Raw genomic sequence first — 23,855 nt, 5'->3', positions numbered from 1 at the left:
TTGGCCGCCTCTCAATCTGGCTTATAGTGTGGCTAAACCACCATCACATGCTAGCCTATTTTTTTCTTCTGTTTTTTATTTTTATAATTTATAAGGTAAATTTATAATTACGTGGTATACCACATAGAGTTATTTGTCACATTTTAAACCATAATTATTTGTCTAAATCTCAAATTCCATGAACTGATTTACCAATTTTTCCTTGAAAAACGACAGAAAGAGGGAAGAAAATTCCAACCGTTTTGACTTCTTTGTCCGAGAGAGAGTGTGAGACGGAGACAAAAAGTTGGACATTTTCCTGTTTACTGAATACCAGTGGCAGTGGAGCTCAATTATGAGCGTAGAGAAAACTGCTTTTGTTGACCTCTGCTCCAAACTTGTTCTAGACGGTTGAATTCGTCCCTCTCTCCTCTGTTTCTCCGTCTATTCCTTTGATGCTTTCCACACTATTTTCTCATGACTCTCTCAGCAATAGATGCCCCAAATGCCACGGGAATCGGGATTCCTCCTCTTAATTGCTTTCTTCGTTTTGAATACTTTCTTCATATGCATCGAAAACTCACAGCAAGTTCATAGATGGTTCTCACCTTCTGAGCCACGCAGCCTCAAAGGGTATATAAGCATGGCTACAACAATGTTCTGCAGCAACCCAATAGACCAAATTGAATAATTGATCCGTCTTGCAAAACAAGCAATCACCCAACTCATTTTCAACAGTTTAATGAGGAAAGGCGAAGACTTTGAGCGTGTTTTCCAATGCTTCGACAAAGATGGTGACGGGAAAATATCAGCTTCAGACTTGGGGCATAGGCTGGGTCTCATGGGCGGTGGAGATCTGTTCTTGCAGGAGGCCGAGGCTGCAGTTGAGGCATTGGATTCCGACGGAGATGGTTTCTTGGGTTTGGAGGATTTTGTTGGGTTGATGGAAGTTGGGGGAGAGGAAGAGAAGATGAAGGATTTGAGAGAGGCTTTCTCTATGTATGATATGGAAGGGTGTGGGTTTATCACACCCAATAGTTTGAAAAGGATGCTCAGCAGATTGGGGGAGTCAAAATCCATTGATGAGTGCAGGGTGATGATCAATCAGTTTGATTTGAATGGGGATGGTGCTCTTAGTTTTGAAGAATTCAGAGTTATGATGCAGTAATGTTTTTAGGTCTTCCATGTTATGAGTGTTTATGATCCTTTAACTTCACAAGTTTGTAAATTATTTTGTTTAAATTTTATTATCTACACAAATTTTCTTGAGTGTTAATCATCCTCTAATTACGTTGATTTTTTTTTTTTTTGTTCACGTGATCCTAAGTGAATATTATTTTTAAAAACTGTTGTTTGAAAAAGGGTAGCCAACATCCAAAAATTCACCGAACCACCATTTTTTTTTCAAATTTATTATTCATTTTGGACTACCTATTTGATGGTTTTAAATAAGACGTATTGCACCGGATCTTGGTCTTAAACTATTAGTCTATATTATATAAAGTATTTGTCGTGAAAGGACAAAGTTTTCATCCAAAATACATATAAAAATTAACATACATTTTGGACACATCAATTGTGAAAACTCCTACTTTTTATCATTAGGATTCCCCGACATTAAACAAGAAAAAGACCTTCAAATGCAATGACACATCCAACGTTGTAAGATGAATTTATAGATTCTTTTTTCACATGGTCATTTTAACAACCATGGAAAGAGATTCGCTTGCAGCACACGCTATCATCGTAGCAAACGGTTCTCTTAATTGAAAACCTAAAAGGGAGAATAATATAACAATAACAATATATATATATATATATAACTCATGCAAGATTCTCGTTTTAACCCAAAAACAAATTAGAGATATAATACCATGACAGAGGAAACGACGTCGCCCACAACAATGGACTACGGGATAGAATCTGCCTCCGGTGCGCACTTCTCCGGTTTGTATCCCGACGGACTTCTCGACCCCTCCACGTCATCGCCGTCCTCCTTGCCTTCCTTGTCGTCTGCACCTCCTAAACAGCCCTTCGTCATCGGTAAGTGTATATATATAATATTCTGAACTTAGGACCGAAACCTCGGAGAACACAAACAAAATCGCTGACGTTTTTTTCCTGTCGTTTTCCGGTTTTCACTTTTATAACATTTAAAAAAGAAGAAAATAAAAAGCTCTGCATGATTGCTGAGAAAAGTGAACGGAAAATTTTGTTTTCTCGGCAACCAAACAGATGGTGAGCTTCTTCACGTTCTTGGCACGGATATTGATTCACATGAAGGATACGACTTTAACAACATTTTCTCAGTACCCAAATGGATGAGAAGGAACGAAGCGAGCGATTAATGTGATTTATGCTGCTGTGTCAAACACGGTGACATTGTTATGATATAATTAACGTTTTTGTAGTTTTCTGGAATTCTTTTCAGGGGTCTCTGGAGGTACGGCATCGGGCAAGACGACGGTGTGTGACATGATCATTCAGCAGCTCCATGATCATAGGGTTGTGCTTGTCAATCAGGTCAAGTTTTTGCTTTTTTCTTTAGAATTGCGCGTTTTTAAAAGCAACCCTTTTTCAAATCGGAGTTGCACTCTTAAACAATACATTTTTTGCGATTTAATTTAAAATTATACTTGTTGTTTGTGAAATTACAGTGCCAAACGCACTCTTAATCTTATATGTAGAATATGATTCTTTTAGTTTCTTAATAACTTTTGTTATGACTTTTCTAGGATTCATTCTATCGTGGTTTAACAGATGAGGAATTGAAACATGTGCACGAGTATAATTTTGATCACCCCGGTAAGTTTACCATGGATTAAGAGCTTTTGAGGATTTTAATAGCCGTTGAATGAACCGTGAGTTATTTAAATCAATTTAGTAAAATGTTTATGGTTTATCCATAGATGCATTCGACACAGAACAACTTTTAGAGTGCATTGGCAAGCTCAAATCTGGTCAGTCTGTTCATGTTCCAATATACGATTTTAAGAAACATCAGCGGTGCTCTGAAAGTTTTCGACAGGTATTTCTTTTCTACTATTGGCTAAACAATTGAGAAAATCATTGAATCACTGACTTTTCTTTTAGAGATCTCAATAGAAGGCTAAGAAATATTTTTGATGTTGTTTTGTTTGGTTATACTTTGGCAGGTCAATGCATCCGATGTAATCATATTGGAGGGGATTTTGGTTTTTCATGATCAACGTGTTCGCAACTTGATGAATATGAAGATTTTCGTTGATGCAGGTTTCTTTTAATTACAATCACTTGCTATAAAAGCAGATCGAGACCTGTAATTTTGTAACAATTGAGTTGATATCTGCATTTTTCCTCTCATTGGCTATCTTATTATGCTTACATTTTTATGTAGATGCTGATGTGAGGCTTGCTCGAAGATTAAGGCGTGACACAGTTGAGAGGAATAGAGATATACACTCTGTTCTTGAGCAGGCAAGAATCATTTTTCCTTTTATAAAATGCATTGATACAACATAACTGGAAGTGATGATGTTGGCATTGATAATATCAGAGTTTGGAGATAATTTGGTCATTGAGAAATCTTGTGAGTAGCTTTAGAAAGATAATTAGGTGCTCATTTATTGATGCAAATCCTGCATGCAGAAAGAGCATTGTATGCATTTATGAAGGATTAGAGCCAATACACAGTTGGATGTGAAGATGATGCATATATTTTTTAGGATGGAAAGTGCATCTGCTCATGCATATTTTAGAGTTTTATCTTCTGCAGGTTCCTCTTGAAAATAAAAATGAGAAAAAGGATACCCTGGCTATAGTTTGTTCCAATATTGATTGGGTACAATCAGTATTATATAACTTGTTAAAGTAGCTTTCTCCTGTTTGCACAGGAAAACAATTACATCAATGCTCACCATGTATACATTCATGTAATGGTAATCATTTAGTTACTTTAGAACAAGGTAAAAGGAATCAGACTATTCAAACTGTCTTTTATATACTTATGTTATTTTTAACTACAACAAACAAAGATTAGCCTCTTGGGTTGGAATTGTGCTCTGGGAATCCACATATTCTGCTTTTAGTATTGTTGGAAGCACTGAAAACATAACTTTTTCAGAATGCTCAGTTGCCTTTTGTTTATGTGCATTAGTGTTCAACAATGCATCTAACAGCTTTCTCTTGTCAGTGACATTTTGTTTCTGGTCTCTGTTTCCTGAGTTGGTAGCATTCCCAATTATTGGGTGATAATTGGCTCCGTTTGTTAAAATTCTTGTTTTTTGTCTTTTGTTTTCTCTTCTTAAACAAAATCCTTAACAAACAATTCAAACACAAAAACTGTTTTCACATTTATGTCACATCATAATACTTTTTCAAACCTAAACGAAAAACACCCCACAAAACACATTGACAAACAGAGCTAGTTATTTTTCATTTAATTTTGGGCTTATGAGTATAGTTTCCAATTGTTTCCTGAACTCTGCAGTATTCAAAGTTTGTCAAGCCTGCTTTTGATGATTTTATTCTTCCATCAAAGAAGTATGCCGATGTCATTATACCCCGAGGTGGTGAGAATCACGTTGCAATTGATTTAATTGTACAACATATCCGCACGAAGCTTGGTCAGCATAACCTTTGCAAGATATATCCCAATTTGAATGTTATTCATTCTACATTTCAGGTATTTATCATCACCATCATCATCAAATAATATAGTCTTACTCTATTATGTGATATTACTTTTCATTGGGTGCATAAAGCCTGCTAGGGGAAGCTCAAATGGTCGACTTGTTTGGTTAATACCACGAGATCAACTGTTCGAGTCCTCATTCAACTGATACACGGTTCTTGCGAGGCGGATTTTAATGCTTGGATCTCTTTTACAGATACGAGGCATGCACACTCTAATTCGTGACAAAGAAATATCTAAACATGATTTTGTTTTTTACTCGGATCGTTTAATTCGTCTGGTAGGTGGTGCCTTTGTTTATTTAAAGGACCATTAATTTGTATTCTCTTTGTGTGTAACATAATGCTGAGGACTACTGAATTTTTCAGGTAGTGGAACATGGTCTTGGCTACCTGCCTTTTACAGAGAAGCAAGTAATCACTCCTACAGGTGTGTTTTAAGGGGGAGGGAAAAAAAAGTAGCATACAATTTTTCTATTATGACCCTGTCAGATCTTTTGATGGTTTCTTCTATACCATTTGCTCCAGGATCAATGTATACTGGAGTTAATTTTTGCAAGAAATTATGTGGTGTATCCATTATTAGAAGGTGTGGCCAGAATCCTGAACACTTGGGTTAATCTCAATGCAAATCTTGAACTCTTTTTATGTTTATGTTTTAAATTCCAAATTTTTATGTTTTACATTTGGATATACAAGTTCTTTTTAACCTTTTAAAATGAAAAGTTCTATGATGGTATTACTGGCTAATATCTCTATAATCTTCTGCTTTTCAGCCTTTAAGGAAATTATTTTCTATACCTGCAACCTTTTTTTATTCTTTATATGGTCCCAAATCTATCCTGCCCCTAATCCACTTCACCTATATATACCTATACCTCCTAAGTCTATGCCGTCCTTGACCCCTAATCGTGTTTGTGTATTAAGTTTGAGTTGTGTTGACACATGGGTATATAACTATATGGATCAACCATAACCTGATTTATTTACTTAAACGGGTCAGATTTTGCAAACCCCTCAACCACTTACATTGGGTCAAATATTCAAGAGCCTTTTTTCTTGGGGGCCTTTGATATTGGATTGTAGAAGTACTTCTCTTAGTTTGATCCAAGAATTTATAGATAAATTTGTTTCTCATTTTGTTTCCCTAATCGTATATATTTCAGTGGAGAAAGCATGGAGAACGCATTACGTGCATGCTGTAAGGGAATTAAAATAGGAAAAATCCTCATCCACCGTTCTGGTGACAATGGGAAACAGGTGTTAACATATATTTGAAGTGTTTATGGGTTTTTATTATTCAAGTTGAAAATAATTTCCCACAATATACTTCATCTCCTTCCTCTTCCGCAGCTCATATATGAGAAGCTTCCAAAAGATATCCCAGAACGCCATGTCCTTCTTTTGGATCCAGTTCTTGCTACAGGTGACCACTTCCTCCTTTTACATGCATAATTGCATTATCATCTATACTTGCACTATTCCAACTTATTAGTGTCTAATTTTATTAAGTTTAAGAATCTAGATTCATCTATGAACCCAAGGAAACGAAGTATACTGCTTTCACTTTGTACTTTTCTGTAAGGGTGGTAATTCGAGTTCAGGTCATGTTAAAGTATTGGTATAAGCTATATAAGTCAGCTCTAACCCAACTCATTTAATTAAACAGGTTGAGGTTAACCCGCTAATTTCGTATTGACTTCATGACTTGTGTCAAAAATTGTAATCTCCTAAATGTTGTGTCGAGGCATGGGTATTTAATTAACCGAATTAAACCCATCAACCTTAACCAGCTAGTTTCGTGCTGAGTTCGTATCAAGTAATGTATTTTTGTAGATTTAATATATAAGATGGTTTTGATCGCTTCCTTGTAGGTAAATCTGCTATGAAAGCAATTGAACTCCTTATACAAAAGGGAGTCCCGGAGTCTCGAATCATATTCCTAAACCTCATATCTGTGAGTTAGCTTAAAGGGCTAGTTACATTCCTCAATTTCCATTTTTCAATGTGTACTTATGCATTTATTTATTTATATTAATTTTTGACACCAATTTCAGGCACCTGAGGGGATACACTGTGTATGCAAAAGATTTCCATTTGTAAAAATTGTCACTTCAGAGATTGATGCTGCAGTAGACGAAGAATTTCGTGTGGTACCAGGGCTGGGAGACTTTGGTGATCGCTATTTTGGTACTGATGACTATAGGCTCACCATTGAAGATGGAGAGCCTCTCAGGAATTGATTTGCCTTTTGTGTTATCAAATACGCACACCCACTAAAATCAAAGTGGTATAATATGATCATATATAACAAAAATGGAAGCCTCAACCTGAGAGTCATGTTATAGTTATAAATTGTTCTTGGATAATATTAAACCCATCTTTTGATTCTTCAATTAGTTGTTATAATATATTTATGAGATGCATCAATGAATTTATCTCTGACCAAGAATAAACATCAACCCAAAATTTGAACGAAGATCGGAAGATATATTGTAGAGGTTACTTTCAAATTTTTATCTGTAGGAATTAATCTTTGGGGGAAAAAGTCATGAACAGGTTTTTTACAGTTTATTTTTTGGTTCAACATGCAAAGATGATTGGTTCATATTCCCCCAACTAATAATAATAACGAATTTTAAATGACATGACATCATGTACACCATTAGATGCAACTAATGGCAATAAACATTTTAAAGGGTATATCTTATTTTTGCGGCTAAGCTTCCAAAGCAACTTCGAAACATTTCGATATAATCTGAAATTGAGCTTTCTCCTTTGATTTTTACAGAACATAGACATCATGAACAAACATTAAAACATTTGGTACAAAAATTTTCTCCTCAATCCAAGTACTTAAGCCTCTCTACCTTGTAAGAACACTGCACAGAATGTCAAAGAACCAACTATTACAATAAATTTATTTCGTAACAAAATCAACTTGCTGTGAAATTCTTTTTGACTCAAAAGAAAACAGTACATCTACTAGCGGCTTACAGCTAGGTGGCCACGCTCTAAAAAGTAATCATGCTCTGCCTATCTGGAGGGGCAACACACTGCCACAAGGAACGGTACGCCAGAATATTGGCTGCTTCCACCCCGAGGGCAGAGAGGTTGCGGCCGTACTCCTGGTGAAAATATTTATAAAGGAAACTTGTGTAAGTCATCTCAGAAGTCTATGGTTTGCTACCCTGTGACCCATGATTCATGCTCATGCGCACAAGTAAACAGAAATCTAGGATAGCCATACAGATGGTGTTTACCTGAATATCAAGGAACAATTGCATACAGATCTTGTCAGTATCGGACACATTATGATCCGACACATCTGAGCTTGCTCCAGCTCGTCTTTGTGCCCCTTGTCGTATTCTCTGAAGTGAAGACTCTGTTTTCCTAGCCTGGTCATGATAGTGGAAATTTTTAAAAGACAATATTTCGAGGCAAGGAGAATTGTAGAAGAATGAAAATTTTGCAGAAGTAACTAGCATTTAGGTACTAACCACACTGACAAGATCGGCAGCTAATTCATAATAACGACCAGTAATCTCAGTTGCAGCACCAAGCAGTAGTTCGTTCCTAGTTTCCCTTGTCAAGTATGCTGTAGCTCGCTCTCCATCCAAAAGAGCCTGGGAGCAGTCGCTAGTTCAATGTAAAAACTAATAACTCAAAAGTAATTTGCCATATTAACCTGTAACCGTAAAGTTGATATAAAACCTGAAATATAATGCATCATCGATAGATGAATATAGCCAAAGATGAAAGAACTAAGTACTGCCTAATCTGAAAATTTAATAATTCGAAATCTATTTGGATTACATATATCTTTTACCAGTATTGTTCAATCTACTTTTTTTTATAAATAATTTCAATATTGTTAATTAAGCGCAAAATGGCGCAACCCTAGTACACAGAGTAAACAAAAAGAACACCTAATCACTTTTTTTTTTTTTTATAATAAAGTTAGTACAGTGGTCCACACACCCAGTGGTTTTGATTCTCTCCTATTCTCCCCTGTTTCTTCTACGAATGGTTAAGGTCTTTTTGGGTCTTTCCACATTCCAACATACAAAAAAAGGATATTTCTCAACAGGAGCTAAATATTTGGGGATTACATGCACAGCCTCGCCAAATATTTGCATGCATACCCATGTAATAAGCTGAAACTCAATTGTTCTTTTGTAGGTTGTCTAGCTTTTGTCCAGATTCCAGATTTCATATATGTTGGTAATGGTTATTTATGCAAATCATAAGAAGACTGAAGACATATCTAAAAGGTCAAAAATAAAATCAAGAAATGAAAATGATACAGACAAGAAGATGCGAGAGCTTTGCATCCTTAAGACATCAAATATCAAACAAAGCTGACAGTTTCCTGTACTTTCAATAGCATAATTTAGAGCAGTGAATCATATAGTTAGTTTTTAAACTTCGGTAGGAAGGACATAATCAAGGAATCAAGCAACAGTAGATACTCAGATAGAACAGAAAAATATCAAGCTTGGATAAGAAGGGATACAACAGCCATAAACTATAGAGAATTGCATACCTTCAGGGGTCGCAATACAACTGACACATAGGGTGAATGTCTGACAGGAAGAGGTTTATTAGTCATCCTGTAAGTTGCAGTTATTCCCTTCAACTGCCTCAAGTCCTACATTAATTTTCGAGAAGAAATATGAAAAATGAAAAAAGATTCACAAGTCATAAACAGTTTAAAAATATGGAGAAAAAAAAAAACTCAAATGCTAACAAATGAACTAGGTGGTCAGATAGTTCAAATTTCCCCAATTAGCCAATAAATCAAGTCTATCACCATACTATCACAATCAAGGAAATATTTGAAGCAATAAATAAACAGAAGCACCATCATCACCTTCCATGGTAAAATCAAAAAATATTATTGACAAATTATAAACTTACCTCAACAGACTTCTCAACCAGTGCCTCTATTATTGTATTAATAACCAGAGGTATTAAATCTTTCAATGATCTTCCACCTTGTAAAATGCTTTGTTTTACTGAATCAAGAACATCAGCAGAGCATGAAGACAGAAGTTCAAGTACTCGTTCCAGGTAGCCACCACAAACCTCCTTCACCAGACAATTTACGTCATGAATAATCTGCAAATCCAATAACCTCTATCAATATGCCAGGCTAAGCATCATCTCAAAATTAAACCAATCATAATAAAATCTGTCAATTGTAACTTGAGATCTTTACAGAAAGTAGTGAATTGTCTAGGCCAGTATGAGTAACAAATTGAAGACACCATTAGGGGCATGAAGAAAGGTGCAAAAACAATTTCCATAAATTTCTCTCTTTTCTAGGTTTGTTTTTTTTGAAAAAAAAAAAAAAAAATCTGTGACAAGCTATTTTACTAAACAAAACTTCAACACATGCCTACAGGTTGAGAACAAAAGAGCCAAAATCAAAGACTAACATGTTATACATTGGCAAACAAAGGGACGATCATAATAAATGTCGTGAAAAAAGATACAGTGCTTACATAAATAAAATCTTCTGGCACAGCTGAAACAACCCATTCATATCCAGAGCTGGAGCCTGTATTACCCATTTTGCGAGCAGCCAGTCCAGATGACAACCAACTTGAGTATCTAATATATTTCCAAAAATAGAAAATCAATCATTAATGTACAAGCAGAATAGACTGGAAGAAAGTTTCCAAATTCCAATATAACTGACCTTGAAAGAAGCTGCAAAGATAAGCGAAGAAACTTGTCAGTGCAAGAAAGGACAAGAATATCTTCCCTCCAGCAGGATCTCAAGCTCTCCAAAAGAGTAACACTTTGTTTTAAAGTCAATTCAAGAGACTTTCCTTCACCAGAATGTATATTCTGAACAGGCACAAGACTGGTAGCTGTAAGTGCAGAATCTAAAGCCCCTGCTATTTCCTGAAATCTGAAGTAGTTGTAGTTATAAGAGCAGTCCGCATTATTAAATAGTACTTTACCCATTTTATAAGGATATAAACCATAATAGAAGCAGTGAGTACCTCAAAGAGAAATAAACCCCAATGTTCCATTGCTTCATGAACTCAACATAAACAGCTTCTGCTCGAAATTTAGCAACAGCAGATCTGGACGGACAGTACCCTTGCATGACAATTGGATGTCATAACTCAATGAACAACACATGCTCTTATAAGCAAAATACATTTAACATTATGGTCCTAAATAGTCACTTGAGAAATACATTAATAGATTGTAAATTAGTTAGTGTCAAGTTTTTACAATGTTGAAGGCACAATTAAAAGAAGGAATAGTAGGGAGGAGGGAGAGAGAGACTTGATCACTACCTTCTAGATGTGCCAAGAAATCTAGACTTGATTTGTAATTTTTCAAGAATTCCTTGGGTCTTCCTGGAGAAAAAGCACCTGGTTTTCCCTTTTGGACTGCAGAGAGAACCTCTTTAAGGATGGAATTGGCTAAGAAGTCAAACACGTGCAAACCTGAATTTTCTGAACAAACCAACAAACATCAAAAAAGTCAATGCCATTCAAAAACAATAGTAGTGACTCATATATAAAGAAACAGCAATTATTTAACATGCAATATTACATTTTTGTCATATTGGATCCATTATCCAAAGATTGACAATAGATATTAGCAAGACAAACGGATGTTGTAGCCAATAGATATTAGCAAGATGAATGGAGGTCAAAAATGTTTCCAGAGTGATGACGGATATTGCAAACTGTCCCTTATTTAAAAAGAAGTCAATGAGAAAGAAAAGATTAATAGACTACAAGTTAAAGATTGCACCGATCAGAATAAGATAATATAAATTTAAGAAAGACGGGTTTAAACTAAAGACCAATGACTGAAACAATGGATATGATTTTGGCCAGTGACCCTACAAGGACGACAGGAAGACCCTTAGAACATGGAGTGAGGTTGTGAGAACAGGACTTCTAATACAGCTTAAGGTCTAAAATAGCACCAGATGATGAAAGAATTGTCATAGCCACCCAAATATCAGATATAAAGATTTGTAAGTTGTTGGGAATACAATATTAACACAAAAGACACATGCTAGTACCAGTAGAAGAAATTTCCAGTAAGAATTTGAAGTCTTTATCAACACATTGCTTGATTTGCTGATAATCACTCTCAAGCTCATCTCTGGATGATCCTGCAACCACCGCTGACATGTCATGTGGAATAATTTTCTGTATCAATGGAGCCACTATAGTTGAACGAAAAATTTCTTCTGCACTCCTAGTGTTATCAATGGCAGCATAAGCACGTAAACAATTGTAAATTGCATTCGCATCCTGGTGCTCAAGCCCATCTGTGAAACAATGTCCCAAGCTTGCATCTAATAATAGGCTAGCACTCTGAATCCTCTTCTCCATGTTTTCAATGAAAGGCAGGTTCTGTACTGGCATAATATAGAAATGAGATGAGCAAAGAATGTACAAGTACCAAAGAAAGCAACTTTAAGCTCACTGAATTTCCACTACATTTTGCAGGTAAGTGGATACTTTTTTTTTTTAACAAAAATTGCAATTTAACAAATGCAATTTGGGAACTAACAGATAAAAGGAAATGAAGATCCATTTCAAGATATATTGAATCCTTAATATTTGACATTTTAAAACACACTAATATTAGCTTAGCCTGTCTAACAAAAGTTGGCTCCAATTTTTCACATGCCCCCTACAAGAAAACTGAAATCCATTCTCTCCTCTCCTGATAAAGATGCTGAGGCTGTAAAAAGCATATGCATCCTGCCAGCCCATCTAGATCTAACAATAAACTATCACTTCAAATCCCCTTCTCAACATGCTTAAATTATCTGTACTGTTTTAATAAAGAAAGAAGGTATACGATCCTAGGAAAACTATATTGAAACCGCATATCTACTGATAAGGATACATCAATTTCCTTATATAAACATGTAAACATATATAAATAGAGTTATCAATCAACTCTTTCAGGTTATATGTCTGACACACTAACATCCTCGACCCTTTCCTTCAATCGTATACAACACAGCAACCCATGAAACCAACGCACATAAATACAAGTCCTTAACCAACACTTCTTAGACCATATGCTTAATATAGCTGTATATTTTCTCGAAGTTTGAGTCTTGAACAACACAAACAATATCCACCTGAATGGATATCTCGGTTTCTTATTGAGCTCACACAACAAATTTATCTATCCTTCCTTGAACCCTAAATCGAGTCACTTTCCAACTACCCCTCATTAATGACTGCTCTGTTTTCCTTTGGTGATAAGTAGCAAAGTATAAAATTACTCTCTACCTACTCACAAGATAAGAACCCCTTCATTTTCATAACATTCAGAACTAGTTTGCTTATTCTGCCTCGTAAAAGATACTTTCTCAACTTCTCAGTCCTCTTAAATCAACAAAAATGATAAATAGTTTTTCTTCTAGCTGTAAAATGCACATAAAATAAAACCATAACAATTCTACCATTTTCCTTTCCTAAACATCAGTCCTACAGTGAAATTAAAAGACCCTAAGTTCTTCAACTACCTCTCTAGGTTGCTCAGACAGATCAATGTTATTTAAAGCTTGTTGGTGAGAAGATTAATAGTCAAGCTGGTGGATCTTCCACCGCAATATATGCTTTTCATTTTTGTTTTTATTTCAATTTTTATCCTTGGTCTGGCCTGTTATGTTTAGTTATCTTTATATATATATATATATATATATAGCTATCTTGATGAAAAAATAAAAACCATGCTCTATGCAAATTACTAATTCCTCAGCATCTTTGCCCATGCTTTGTCCATAAGAAACATCCTCAATTATAAATGTTGATGCTTGAATGTCATGAGAACTTTATCATGCATATCTTAATAAAGAAATGGGCAGTTGAAAGAAGACCAAATAAAATATCAACTGTATTTACGCTAAATCTAATACAAAAATTGCTGCAAAACATCTCCAAGAACACATGTAAATGTAATAAAAGAAAACTAAACTTGACGGAGAGCAAAAAATACCTGTGCATGAGCAATATAAAATTTCAACCGATTCATCTCACTGGCAATTCTCTCCAAAAGCATGCTTTGAGTCTCTCTGAGATTTGTCCCATTCTCAACTAGTGGAGCAGAAACCCCATTGCTCATAGAATTCCTCTCTGCCAAGTTTACATCCCCATTTGACCAATCAGCAGGCACACTTGGTAGTTCCTTGATTAGTTTCTCGACCTGCACATGAGATAATTTTATTGTAAAAATAAATCAGTAAGGACCTAGATCTGCATAAAACCACAATTCACATCCAAAGCTTTTAAACGCAATTGAACCAAAATCTAAACTGAGCCAGAAACACTCAAATGCAATTGAGTCCAATTCTATATACATTGCTAAAATAAGCAACCACATATTGAAATCGAAACTAAACCTTCCAACTAACAAATCACAAATATCATTTTACCTAAACAAACGGGAAGATTAGATATTAACAAACGGGAAGATTAGATATTATGCCAATACGTTCTAAATCCGACTAAGCTCAATTAAGATCCAAACAATCCTAAATCAGTCGCGCATACACAGAGACGTACCTTCGACACCACGTGAAACGTGTCGAGCAAAAGCTCGAGGGTCTCTCTCGCCGACGCGGCCTCCGACCTCTGCTTCAGCCCGTTCTTGAGGGCCACAAGCGAGCGATCCACGGAGCCCCGGTATTGATCAATCTTCTCCCGGAGCTCCACCAGCGGGGCCCGCATGCGCACCACGGCCGCGTCGACGTCGACGAGCTTGGTGCTGAGGTTGACAAAGTCGGCGTAGTCGCGGTTGATCAGGTCGACAAGCTCATGGTGGAGAGCCGCCAGGTGCGCCTGGAGCTCAGATCGGAGCGTATCAAAGGGAACAAAGGTCCGGAGCTCCGAGACGTAGGACTCCGAGTCGAACGTCGCCGAGAGGAAGAGCGAGGGCTTGAACCAGAGCGGGTGGGTGTCCAAAGGGTCCGAAAAGAAGTCCGCCGCCGATCTCGGCGGTGCCTGTACCGATATCAGATCCGCCATTTCGGATTCGGGTTTTTTCTTTATCGTGTTTGGCTGCCGAGAAACTGCCAGTCGGAGCTAGTCTGTTTTGAGTTTTATAGTGTGTCAGTTGTAGTGGACCCGCGTATTATTTTCGCATATATATAATAGTTTTACCTTAACTTTTCTTACTTTTTAGAAATTATAAATACGGATATAATATCGATAAACATTAATATAATAAAATTTCAGCTGTTTAATTTAAAATGAATTACTGAAATTTATGGAATTCTATATGATTTGCTTGAATAGTTTCAGTTTTAACTAGTTAAGACAAAAAAAAAAAAAAAACACAAAAAAACACAAAAAAAAACAAAGGGTGTTGATTGAGTATGATTTTGTAGAGAAAATTAGTCAAAAGTTTAAGTTCTGTTTGTTTCGACAGAAAAATAGTTTAAGTTTTAACTAGTTAAGACACTAAAAAAAAAAAAAAAAAATCGTAGTCAAAAGGTTTGGGTTCCGTAAAATGCTTTCCGTCGGAAATATTTTTTTAAAAATAATTTCCTAGAAAATATTTTAGGTATTTAGCGCGTATGGAAAATCACAAAAAAAAAAAAAAAATTGTATATATATTTTTTCATTTATGAAAATGTCCCGACCAAGTCTTAAAGGTGTCCTAACCGAGTCCCGCAAGAACCCCACTACGACTCACCCGGGATCTGCCCCGACCCTACCTAGACCCTATCGGGACCCGCGCGGGATCAACCCGGGACTTTGGCGAGACCCAACAAGGATATTTTCGTAATTTAGTGTTTAATATGACTTTGCGTACACACCAAACATTTTTCGACGTCGGGGACTCAATCGGGATCCCACCTGATTTTTCGTACATGCCAAATACTGGAAAATATTTTTTAAGAAGTCACTTTCAAGGATAATGTTTTCCGTCAAATGAGGTTTTGGGTGGGTCATGGCAGGGTCCGTTAATTTGAGATTGAGATACTCAAACTCAAAAAATGGTTTACGATTTTTAAAAATAGAAACCATTTTTCGAAAATTAAAGAAAAATTTTGGTCAAAAAAAAAATATTTTCTATTGACTATTATTTTACGTCACACCAAACATCCGAAAATACGAAAAACATTTCATGTAAATCACCTTAGTTACCAAACATTTACTTGGCTATACAAGTAATGCAAGACCCAAATTCAGCTTAATAACCAACGGTGATAGGGAAAATATCACCTACAAAATCATTCATATTTAGAACAAATTTTATTTCTCTATTTTAGTCTTAAAAAAAATTATTTTTTATTTTTGCAACTTATTTTTTTCAATGCTCCTACAAACATCCTAGTAGACTCACCAAATTTTACTAGTAAAAATAACAAAAAATATTTTTTTTCTATTTTAGTTATCAACTTTTTAAAATCATTTTCAACAGCATCACCAAGCTATCTTTTAGTGGAGTCTACTAACGATGATCGCTCTCTATTTTTGAAAGCCAAACGAACAAAAACAAAACTCTTCTAAAGTAATTTTAAAAATCGAATTTTTGAAATTACCATTTTTTAAATCACATATTGTAAAACAACTAAACCAAATGGACACCAAGTAAATGGAATGAACAGATTAACACCGTCTTAATCACTGGAAAAGCAAGTTTTTTGTAGTGGATCTTTCATCTTCAATCTCAAGTCACCATTATATGTAAAACTTAAATGGGATTTTCTTTGAGCTCACGGTACCAACAGATTCAAGATAAAGAAGAAGAAGAATATGAAGGTAAATAAATAAATAAATACACTTTGCTTCAGCATGAACAAATGGGCCGTACTTGTTTAAAGGAAATCATCCTCCATAAGAATGTTGAGACAAAGGACTGAAAACAGGCTCTACATGCACATATAGATTATACATTCATAAAGCCAAATCATAGTGTGATATGGCGTCTGTTATCACTGCTTATTAATGTTCAATTTCCAACAAACCCATAAAGAACGCCTATAAATATATATGCATAGGGGTCCTCTTTTCTTCTTCCTTTTCTGATGCTGATAAACGTACAAATACAAGTTCCTTATGTTGACAACAAGTTGATGGGGAACAAAACAAAAGCAGTGAAGCCAAGCCACCAAGGCTTTGGAAAGCTTACACTCACTTTATTCCCTCCATCACAAATCTAACTCGAGCGGGGTGGGAAAAAAATAACTTAATACCTATATTTCATTTTACAGACAAAAAGGCTCCCTACCAAGCCCTAAGAAAATAGCAAAATTCACTAAAGCACGAGGGCTTAGAACAAAGAGATGAGCAAAAAATAGCCATTTGTACAGGAAAGCCCTCACATGAAGTAGCTCAGAGCCTTTTTTCTTCTGGAACCCCCTTCACCATACAGCTCATTCCATTGTAAAAGCTCAGTCATGTTCACAGACTCCGATGAAACACTCGCGCATACCTATACCCAGATTTAAAAAATAAAATAAATAAAGAAGTAAAAAAAGTCACATCAATGGATATTTAAGTTTCACTTACCCGTTCATGAGCATATTTGAAGTCATCCATGTTTAAAGACCGTATATCTGCACTGCCACTCAAAGCTGGAGTGGGTCTTCCTTCTGCTAAAGCGGCAGTATGTTCCTGTATGTTTAGCATATTAGATCACAGAAGATTTTCTTCCAGACAGAGGACCTACATCTACTGGTAATGAATCTAAGTGAACAAGCACATGTATTACAATTTTTCTCTCATTCTTCGGTTCACCTTGATTCTGCAGTTACTCAATAAAATGTGTTTTTTTTTAAATAATAAAAAATAAAAAACCGGGCCTTTTGAGTTGAAGCACGTTGGCAATAAAAAGTCGATGTATAAAATGGATTTGGAACCAAATATGCATCGCAGGAGTACAGTATTGGACATTTAGCATTTAATTTTTTGACTTACTTTCCAATTGATGTTTTGAAGGTCATTTTAACGATTAGGTATTTTGATCAGCAACCACATGATATTAGTAAACTAGATTGGCAGGTAAAGATCAGGTTGCAGCTTGTCCCAAATAACTTTGATAACGCATCACAAGCAGCACTGATGAGAACACTGTTGAGCAAGAAAAACAAATTGCTTAACTGCTCATTGATTGGATAGAAGATACAAACCTTTTTTTCCTTTTCCAATATCTCTTTAATTGGACGGTGAGCAGCCGTTACACATAGATTCTGCAATATGACAGCAAATATAATGACAGTCACTCCGGTGATTGATAACAATAAAACTGTCAACCATCAATGAAATTAGAAACAAATATCACCTTCAGGTCACTTCCAGAATATCCATCTGTCATATTGGCAATTGCATCAAAATCAACATCTCCCAAGTCCTCTTTTGCCAGTATGACTTTTAGTATCTTCGCTCTGTTTGCTGAATCTGGCAAATTTACCATCAATCTGTGGAAGAACATACAGCATGAAAACGTGGGCATCTGTTATACTTGAAAGTTACCAGAATGTCAAAATGAAATAGCCTAGCACAACTTCAAAAAAAAAAAAAAAAAAGCAGCTAGCACAAGACGGTGTGCAAGAACAGTGGCAAGTTTTTTTATGTCCATAAGTATGTGTGAATGATGTTTTACCTACGGGGAAGCCTTCGAATGACTGCTTCATCAAGGTCGAAAGGCCTATTTGTAGCTGCAAGTACCAGAACCCGCTCTGTGTCTTTTGTCCGTAAGCCATCCCAGTTCACCATAAATTCATTTTTCATCTTACGCATGGCCTCATGCTCCCCAGGATTTTCCCTCCGGCCCAACATGCTGTCAACCTATAAGAAAACCAAGCGAAAAAAATATTGAGGATGATTCACAAACACAAATTCAACATGAAAGGACTTAAAAAGCTTACTTCATCAACAAATACAACACTAGGCGCAATTTTACTGGCAAGTGAGAAAACAGCTTTCACATACTTCTCACCCTCACCAAACCACTGCAGTAAGGTCAAAACACAAGTTAAAGTTATGAAATGAAGTTGTGATAGTGATTGTGCCACAGTAAATGAAGCAAATTATCATTGTTAACCTTAGATGTGATGCTTGACATGGAAATGTTGATGAAGTTTGCACCAGCTTCAGTAGCCACAGCCTTTGCCAGCATTGTCTTACCTGTTCCGGGAGGCCCAAATAATAATATGCCCTTGCAAGGCTAGATACAAAAGATATACAGTTAGATTGTTCCTCTAAAAACTTATAAATAAGCTCAATAGCAGCTGCTTATACAAGTGCTCTCCTGCACCACTATCTGTTAAATATGGAAGAGGTATGGAGTGTTGCTTATAGCAAATTTATGAAGGAGAAGCAAGAATCTAAGAGAATAATAATAATAATAAGGGCACAGACATTAGCAGTTTCAAAACCTACACACGTATCTATGTAGATCATGTACTTGTGTGTAGTTATACTTGCAGGTAAATAAAGAAGCTTACAGTGACTCATAATAGATCAAGCATAATTATTTTCGTGCAGAAAGCCAGAAACCCATTATACACACATTTCCAACTTTTCAATGTCACCAGTACTTAGGCAATGATAACACAAGTTCAAAAATGAAAAGAAGAGTGGAAAATCAGCTTCTAAAAAACCATTTAGATTTGATAAGATCACCCCAAAAAAAATTGAAAAAGTTGATCTGCCCATAGAACCCGTTTATGATGGAACTAACATCCTAGGAGCAAAGTGAAAATGTTTCCTTAATTAAAAAATAATAATTAAGCCATAAAAATTTGTAGTAGAAATTATAGATTGAAAGAATTGAACCAATAGGTCAACTAATGTAACTCATCAATATTTAAATAAAGCATCACATTTTCCCTGAATAGAGAGAACATAAAAAAACCTTAGTTAATTGACCCTTGCAAAAAAGTTCAGGCCTTTGTAGAGGAAGCATCACCAACTCCTTCAGCGTATCCTTCACATTTTCAAGAGCCCCAATATCATCAAAAGTAACTCCAATGTCATTGGGTGGAATGACATCAACTAGAAGCCTTTTCTCAAATTCATTTTCTGTTACAACATCCTGATTTCAGCCCAAAAAATCAGTATGAAGATTATTTAACAGTAGCACCAAAGAAAACTAGTCAAAAGTATAATCTTTTGTGGGAATGTATAATAATCACCTTAAGTGACTTCTTCAAGCTCTTAGATTCATTCTGGATAGCCTGCAAGATTCTAATCCCGTACTGGATGCTGCCAGAATTGCAATATGGCATTACAACTGTGTAATTTCCATCCAATAACTAATATTTCAGCCAACAATGAATGAAAATGATGGCAGCAAACAACCTATCAATTACCTCTCACTAGACAATACAAGCCTTGCATCAGGATCAGCTTCAGGATTCTGCATTAGATGATGGCTTAAAGCCCATCCAACTACTTTCTCTGCACCTGCAATACAAAACAAATAGATTAAAAGATTAAAATAAAACATAGTAAAACTGGCAAACCATCTTGTCTAGATATATTAAAATAGAGCATACTTTCATTCGTAAGTGTTTGGTCCTTAACGCATAATGTCTCAAGTCCTTCACATTCCATCCCACTCCGACCAAGAACCTACACATATTAACTGCAAACATCAGTATCATTTGCAAAACACCTCATTTTCAACCATTGGCTAATGCACAAAGTTCAAAACAGTAAAATATGAACACACATGCAGAATGCTCCCTGTGCATTCCACATACTAACAACCTAAACAAGGTTGTCAAAATTCAACTTTTGTATCGCTTATTAGAAATGTTAAATAACTAAAGTACCTATCTATCAAGTGATTTTAAACTTAGTATTAAAAGCAACAATAATTCTTGATGCTCTAAAATATAAGTAGGGGAAATTGCTCACAGTGCGCAGGTGATTGAGATTTCCTTTCATTTTGAGGGTTTCAGAATCTCGATCCAATTGGTGCTTCCACGAAGCAAGAAGCGCTTCATCCTGCAGAGATTTATAAGTTTCTGCAATATATTGATAAAGCAAAGCCAAGTAACTGATCATAAGAATCCACCACACAGACCTGTGGCATGTGAATGGTTACTTTATTGGGAAAAAGCTTAGTCAGGAGTTTTGTCGATTTCGGGACTTCCTTACCCCTGTCATGCAGTCTTCCGAAACTATCCTGAAAAAATAAAAAGGCAGTAACATCATGCTGCTGTAAATGAAGAATTTATGTCAGCGACTGTGCGACAGCACAATCTCACAATATTCATTCAACAACCTGTACAATAGTCCATAAAAATAAGCTTGTCTATGTGTGAGAGAGAGCACATAGACATGTTTATGTATAGAACTATTTGCATAAAAAATATTATTCTTTTTTTTTTTTATCTATACATAAAAACTAATCAATAGCATAAAAAAATCCAACTATCCAACTTCAACTCTGCATGATCTATGTCAAACACTTTTCGTAATCTCAACCTGCAAAAACTCGGTAAAAACTTGAAGTCAATCCCCAAGATGGCCCAGAGGAACATGGTACCTTTATGTCTTCCCGTTTTCAGAATTGCACTTACAGCTATCAAAAGAGTGTTCTTTTGCAAAACTATAAGCCAAAATTGATATATATTGAATGTGACACGCTAGACCCCCTAGGGTAATTTTATGATGTTGATGTTCTAGTTTTTAAATTTGACACGCAGTAGTTGTTTGCTTAATTATCTCTTTTAATTTCGTGGGTTTAATAGGGGGCATGTTAGAAGGCTGAAAAAGACTTCTAATGGGCAAAAAGTCGATCATTGTTAAGGCTAAAACCTAATAGAATCTGGTCAGGTTTATTTTTCTTCAAAAAGGACAGTTTTCTTAGTTAAAACAAGCCCCAACTGTATGCAACTCCTGCCTATTTTCTAGGAGTTGTTTCCTACCTTATTTCAAAAAGAAAAAGAGGGCATTGCTGGAATTACAACACACACACACACACACATTAGTTGAACCTTGAGGCCTTAAAGCCTATCTTTTGGCCCAAGACCAGACCTGTCTAGAGGACCTTAAGGTGATTTAAAACCCCTATAAAGACTAGATGTAAATGGTGTTGGGACCCACATTCTAAAGAGCACGAGAATAAGCTCGCATTGCATGATTCATGTGTAGTAAACTGAACATAAATGCATAGTGTGATCATTCAAGAAAATAATCGAACTTAACCCTATAAAGACTAGATGTAAATGCTGTTGGGACCTATACTCTAAAGAGCACGAGAATAAGTTCGCATTGCATAATTCATGTGTAGTAAACTGAACATCCATGCATAGTGTGATCATTCAAGAAAAGAATCGAGCTTGAAATACGAAATAAGTGTCTTAAAGACGAGAAATCAGATCTGCCACTTAGTGTGGAAGCACTGGTTAGAGAGATCAAACAATTAAAAAAATTATATACAAATGCCTTAATGGAAAGTCATTGCTCATAAATGTTTGCTTAGGATGCTAAATGAAGTGTGTTGAATTCTGAAGCTAAGGAACGAGGTAAGTAGATATGACAATACCTTTGCTTTCTTTAAATGTCAATGCCATGCTTTTCTTCAAATTGTTTTCAACATATATGATATAATGTTAGCCTTTATTTGGTAGGCCCCTTTTATGCATCCAATACTATATGTTTGATAAAGTGTTTTAAATGTAATTGATATAATGTGCATGCTTTCGCTATTTAATGAATATGTTATGAATGTGTTATGATGCTTGATGAAAAGTGAAGGAGAAGAAAGACAAGAAAGAAATAGGAAGTAACTGTATGCACCATTATTTATCGAATAATGTCTATATCCTAGACGCAGCTCCACCTGTGGCCACGGTAGCAAAGGACAAATATTTCCACATAACATAAAAATAAATTACCAAGTATAAAGTAATCCATAACCTAAGTAATCTAATATTTTTTTTGATAAGTAAGTAGTTGACTTTATTAAAAGCGTAGGCGCCCCGGAGTACACTGGAAGTATACAAGGAGGATCACCTAACTAGAAAGGGAAAAACGTACAAGGAAATCATTATAGCTAATCGAAACCGGAAAAACAAACGCTACAGTCCAAAGATACAGAGTATGAAAACAATAGGATAAAAAGTCCTCGAAAGACCTCTCCACATCCTCGAAGCACCTATTATTTCTCTCTCTCCATAAACACCAAAAAAAGCAAGTAGGCACCATCTTCCAGACTGTAGCACTCCCCCCCCTTCCTGCAGACCACCAACAAGCTAGCAACTCGAAAACCCGACCAGGCATCACCCATGATAACCCAAAACGGCCAAAAAAGGCACTCCACAAAGCAGACGCCACCTCACAATGAATAAGAAGGTGATCCACCGTCTCCTCACTCTTCTTACACATCCAACATCTGTTTACCACAATCACATTTCTCTTTCTGAGGTTATCTAAGGTCAGAATTTTCCCCCAAGCCGCCGACCACGCAAAAAAAGCTGCCCTTGGAGGAGCCTGTGTCCTCCACACACTCTTCCAGGGGAACCTCCTCCCTTTCGAGCATGCCAAGGATAGAAAGAGAGACTTGACCTTGAAAGTACCTCTTTTGGAAGGGTTCCACCATAATCTATCTTCCGACCCTCTTCTCACTCCTGTAGAATGTAACACCTGGAAAAAAGAGGCAAAGGCCTCCACCTCCCAATCATGAGCCGCCCTCAAAAAACTCACGTTCCACTGGTTGGATCCCCTTAGCATCTCCACGTTATCCGCAACTGAGGCCTCCTTTGCACAAGCAATACTATAAAGGATCGGGAAAGCTATCTTGAGAGCTGAATCTCCACACCACCAATCATGCCAAAAGCTAATCCTAGACCCATCCCCCACTGCAAATCTCGTAAAGCCTTTGAAAGTTTCCCACCCTTTCCTAATATTCTTCCATAACCCTACCCCAGATGCTCCTCCAGGCTCAACGGAACACCACCCTCCCCATAAGCTTCCAAACTTCGCATCTATCACAACTCTCCACCAAGCTTCTCTTTCCGCCCCATAGCGCCACAACCATTTCCCTAAAAGAGCGCGGTTGAAGACCAATAAGTTCCTGATCCCCAACCCTCCTTCCTTGATCAGAGTGCAAACCTGCGACCACTTCACCAAGTGGTATTTGAACTCTTCGCCTATCCCTCCCCAAAGAAAATTGCGTTGAAGCTTCTCAATACGCTTAGCAACACTCACCGGAATAGGGAAAAGAGACAAGTAATA

The 23,855-nt window shown here is 36.3% G+C and overlaps 4 protein-coding genes across 6 annotated transcripts; 2 read left to right on the top strand and 2 right to left on the bottom strand.

Annotated features, from left to right (window-relative positions):
- The first annotated feature begins 377 nt into the window (after positions 1–377).
- Positions 378–1,220, top strand: LOC132176112 (putative calcium-binding protein CML19). The gene has a single exon (XM_059588237.1). It carries the CDS (start codon positions 722–724, stop codon positions 1,145–1,147), a length of 426 nt encoding a protein of 141 aa, XP_059444220.1. The 5' UTR covers positions 378–721; the 3' UTR covers positions 1,148–1,220.
- Positions 1,221–1,846: 626 nt separating this feature from the next.
- On the top strand, positions 1,847–7,084 carry LOC132175609 (uridine/cytidine kinase UKL1, chloroplastic-like). Its single transcript, XM_059587606.1, has 14 exons — positions 1,847–2,022; positions 2,411–2,502; positions 2,715–2,784; positions 2,889–3,007; positions 3,135–3,231; positions 3,356–3,435; positions 4,448–4,642; positions 4,848–4,935; positions 5,024–5,080; positions 5,179–5,239; positions 5,817–5,910; positions 6,004–6,076; positions 6,525–6,607; positions 6,708–7,084. The coding sequence occupies exons 1-14, from the start codon at positions 1,854–1,856 to the stop codon at positions 6,891–6,893; spliced, it is 1,464 nt and encodes a 487-aa protein (XP_059443589.1). The 5' UTR covers positions 1,847–1,853; the 3' UTR covers positions 6,894–7,084.
- Positions 7,085–7,404: 320 nt separating this feature from the next.
- LOC132175608 (conserved oligomeric Golgi complex subunit 2) lies at positions 7,405–14,753 on the bottom strand. 2 transcript variants are annotated; one of them, XM_059587605.1, is made up of 13 exons: positions 14,220–14,753; positions 13,654–13,860; positions 11,711–12,047; positions 10,968–11,129; positions 10,665–10,764; positions 10,355–10,570; positions 10,158–10,266; positions 9,571–9,771; positions 9,197–9,301; positions 8,151–8,276; positions 7,914–8,048; positions 7,648–7,778; positions 7,405–7,532 (listed from the first exon to the last, which is right to left on the bottom strand). In XM_059587605.1, the coding sequence occupies exons 1-12, from the start codon at positions 14,679–14,681 to the stop codon at positions 7,665–7,667; spliced, it is 2,274 nt and encodes a 757-aa protein (XP_059443588.1). In that variant the 5' UTR covers positions 14,682–14,753; the 3' UTR covers positions 7,405–7,532; positions 7,648–7,664. The 2 variants fall into 2 exon arrangements, with proteins under 2 accessions (XP_059443588.1, XP_059443587.1); XM_059587604.1 differs by having other exon boundaries at positions 7,405–7,778.
- Positions 14,754–16,414: 1,661 nt separating this feature from the next.
- On the bottom strand, positions 16,415–20,907 carry LOC132174961 (outer mitochondrial transmembrane helix translocase-like). Of its 2 annotated transcripts, XM_059586736.1 has the most exons (13): positions 20,698–20,907; positions 20,529–20,618; positions 20,165–20,240; positions 19,979–20,072; positions 19,802–19,871; positions 19,522–19,701; positions 18,709–18,831; positions 18,533–18,616; positions 18,268–18,452; positions 17,947–18,082; positions 17,795–17,854; positions 17,175–17,279; positions 16,415–17,097 (listed from the first exon to the last, which is right to left on the bottom strand). In XM_059586736.1, the coding sequence occupies exons 1-13, from the start codon at positions 20,704–20,706 to the stop codon at positions 16,984–16,986; spliced, it is 1,326 nt and encodes a 441-aa protein (XP_059442719.1). In that variant the 5' UTR covers positions 20,707–20,907; the 3' UTR covers positions 16,415–16,983. The 2 variants fall into 2 exon arrangements, with proteins under 2 accessions (XP_059442719.1, XP_059442720.1); XM_059586737.1 differs by lacking the exons at positions 20,529–20,618; positions 20,698–20,907 and having other exon boundaries at positions 19,802–19,899.
- Between the last annotated feature and the right edge of the window lie 2,948 nt (positions 20,908–23,855).

Source organism: Corylus avellana, chromosome ca3 (assembly GCF_901000735.1).
Source record: "Corylus avellana chromosome ca3, CavTom2PMs-1.0".
NCBI lineage: Eukaryota > Viridiplantae > Streptophyta > Magnoliopsida > Fagales > Betulaceae > Corylus > Corylus avellana.
This window is presented reverse-complemented; position numbering and strand designations above follow the sequence as displayed.

Excerpts from the sequence above, each read along its gene's own strand:
- LOC132176112 (XM_059588237.1), top strand. The coding sequence starts at position 722 with ATGAGGAAAGGCGAAGACTTTGAGCGTGTTTTCCAATGCTTCGACAAA.
- LOC132175609 (XM_059587606.1), top strand. The coding sequence starts at position 1,854 with ATGACAGAGGAAACGACGTCGCCCACAACAATGGACTACGGGATAGAA. Across the intron at positions 2,785-2,888 it reads GTATAATTTTGATCACCCCG|ATGCATTCGACACAGAACAA; the intron begins GTAAGTTTACCA and ends GTTTATCCATAG. Across the intron at positions 6,077-6,524 it reads GGATCCAGTTCTTGCTACAG|GTAAATCTGCTATGAAAGCA; the intron begins GTGACCACTTCC and ends GCTTCCTTGTAG.
- LOC132175608 (XM_059587604.1), bottom strand. The coding sequence starts at position 14,681 with ATGGCGGATCTGATATCGGTACAGGCACCGCCGAGATCGGCGGCGGAC. Across the intron at positions 12,048-13,653 it reads TTTATATTGCTCATGCACAG|AACCTGCCTTTCATTGAAAA; the intron begins GTATTTTTTGCT and ends ATGCCAGTACAG. Across the intron at positions 10,267-10,354 it reads TCTTTGCAGCTTCTTTCAAG|ATACTCAAGTTGGTTGTCAT; the intron begins GTCAGTTATATT and ends GAAATATATTAG.
- LOC132174961 (XM_059586736.1), bottom strand. Across the intron at positions 18,832-19,521 it reads GCAAGGGTCAATTAACTAAG|CCTTGCAAGGGCATATTATT; the intron begins GTTTTTTTATGT and ends TTTTGTATCTAG. Across the intron at positions 18,083-18,267 it reads ATTCGAAGGCTTCCCCGTAG|ATTGATGGTAAATTTGCCAG; the intron begins GTAAAACATCAT and ends GTTCTTCCACAG.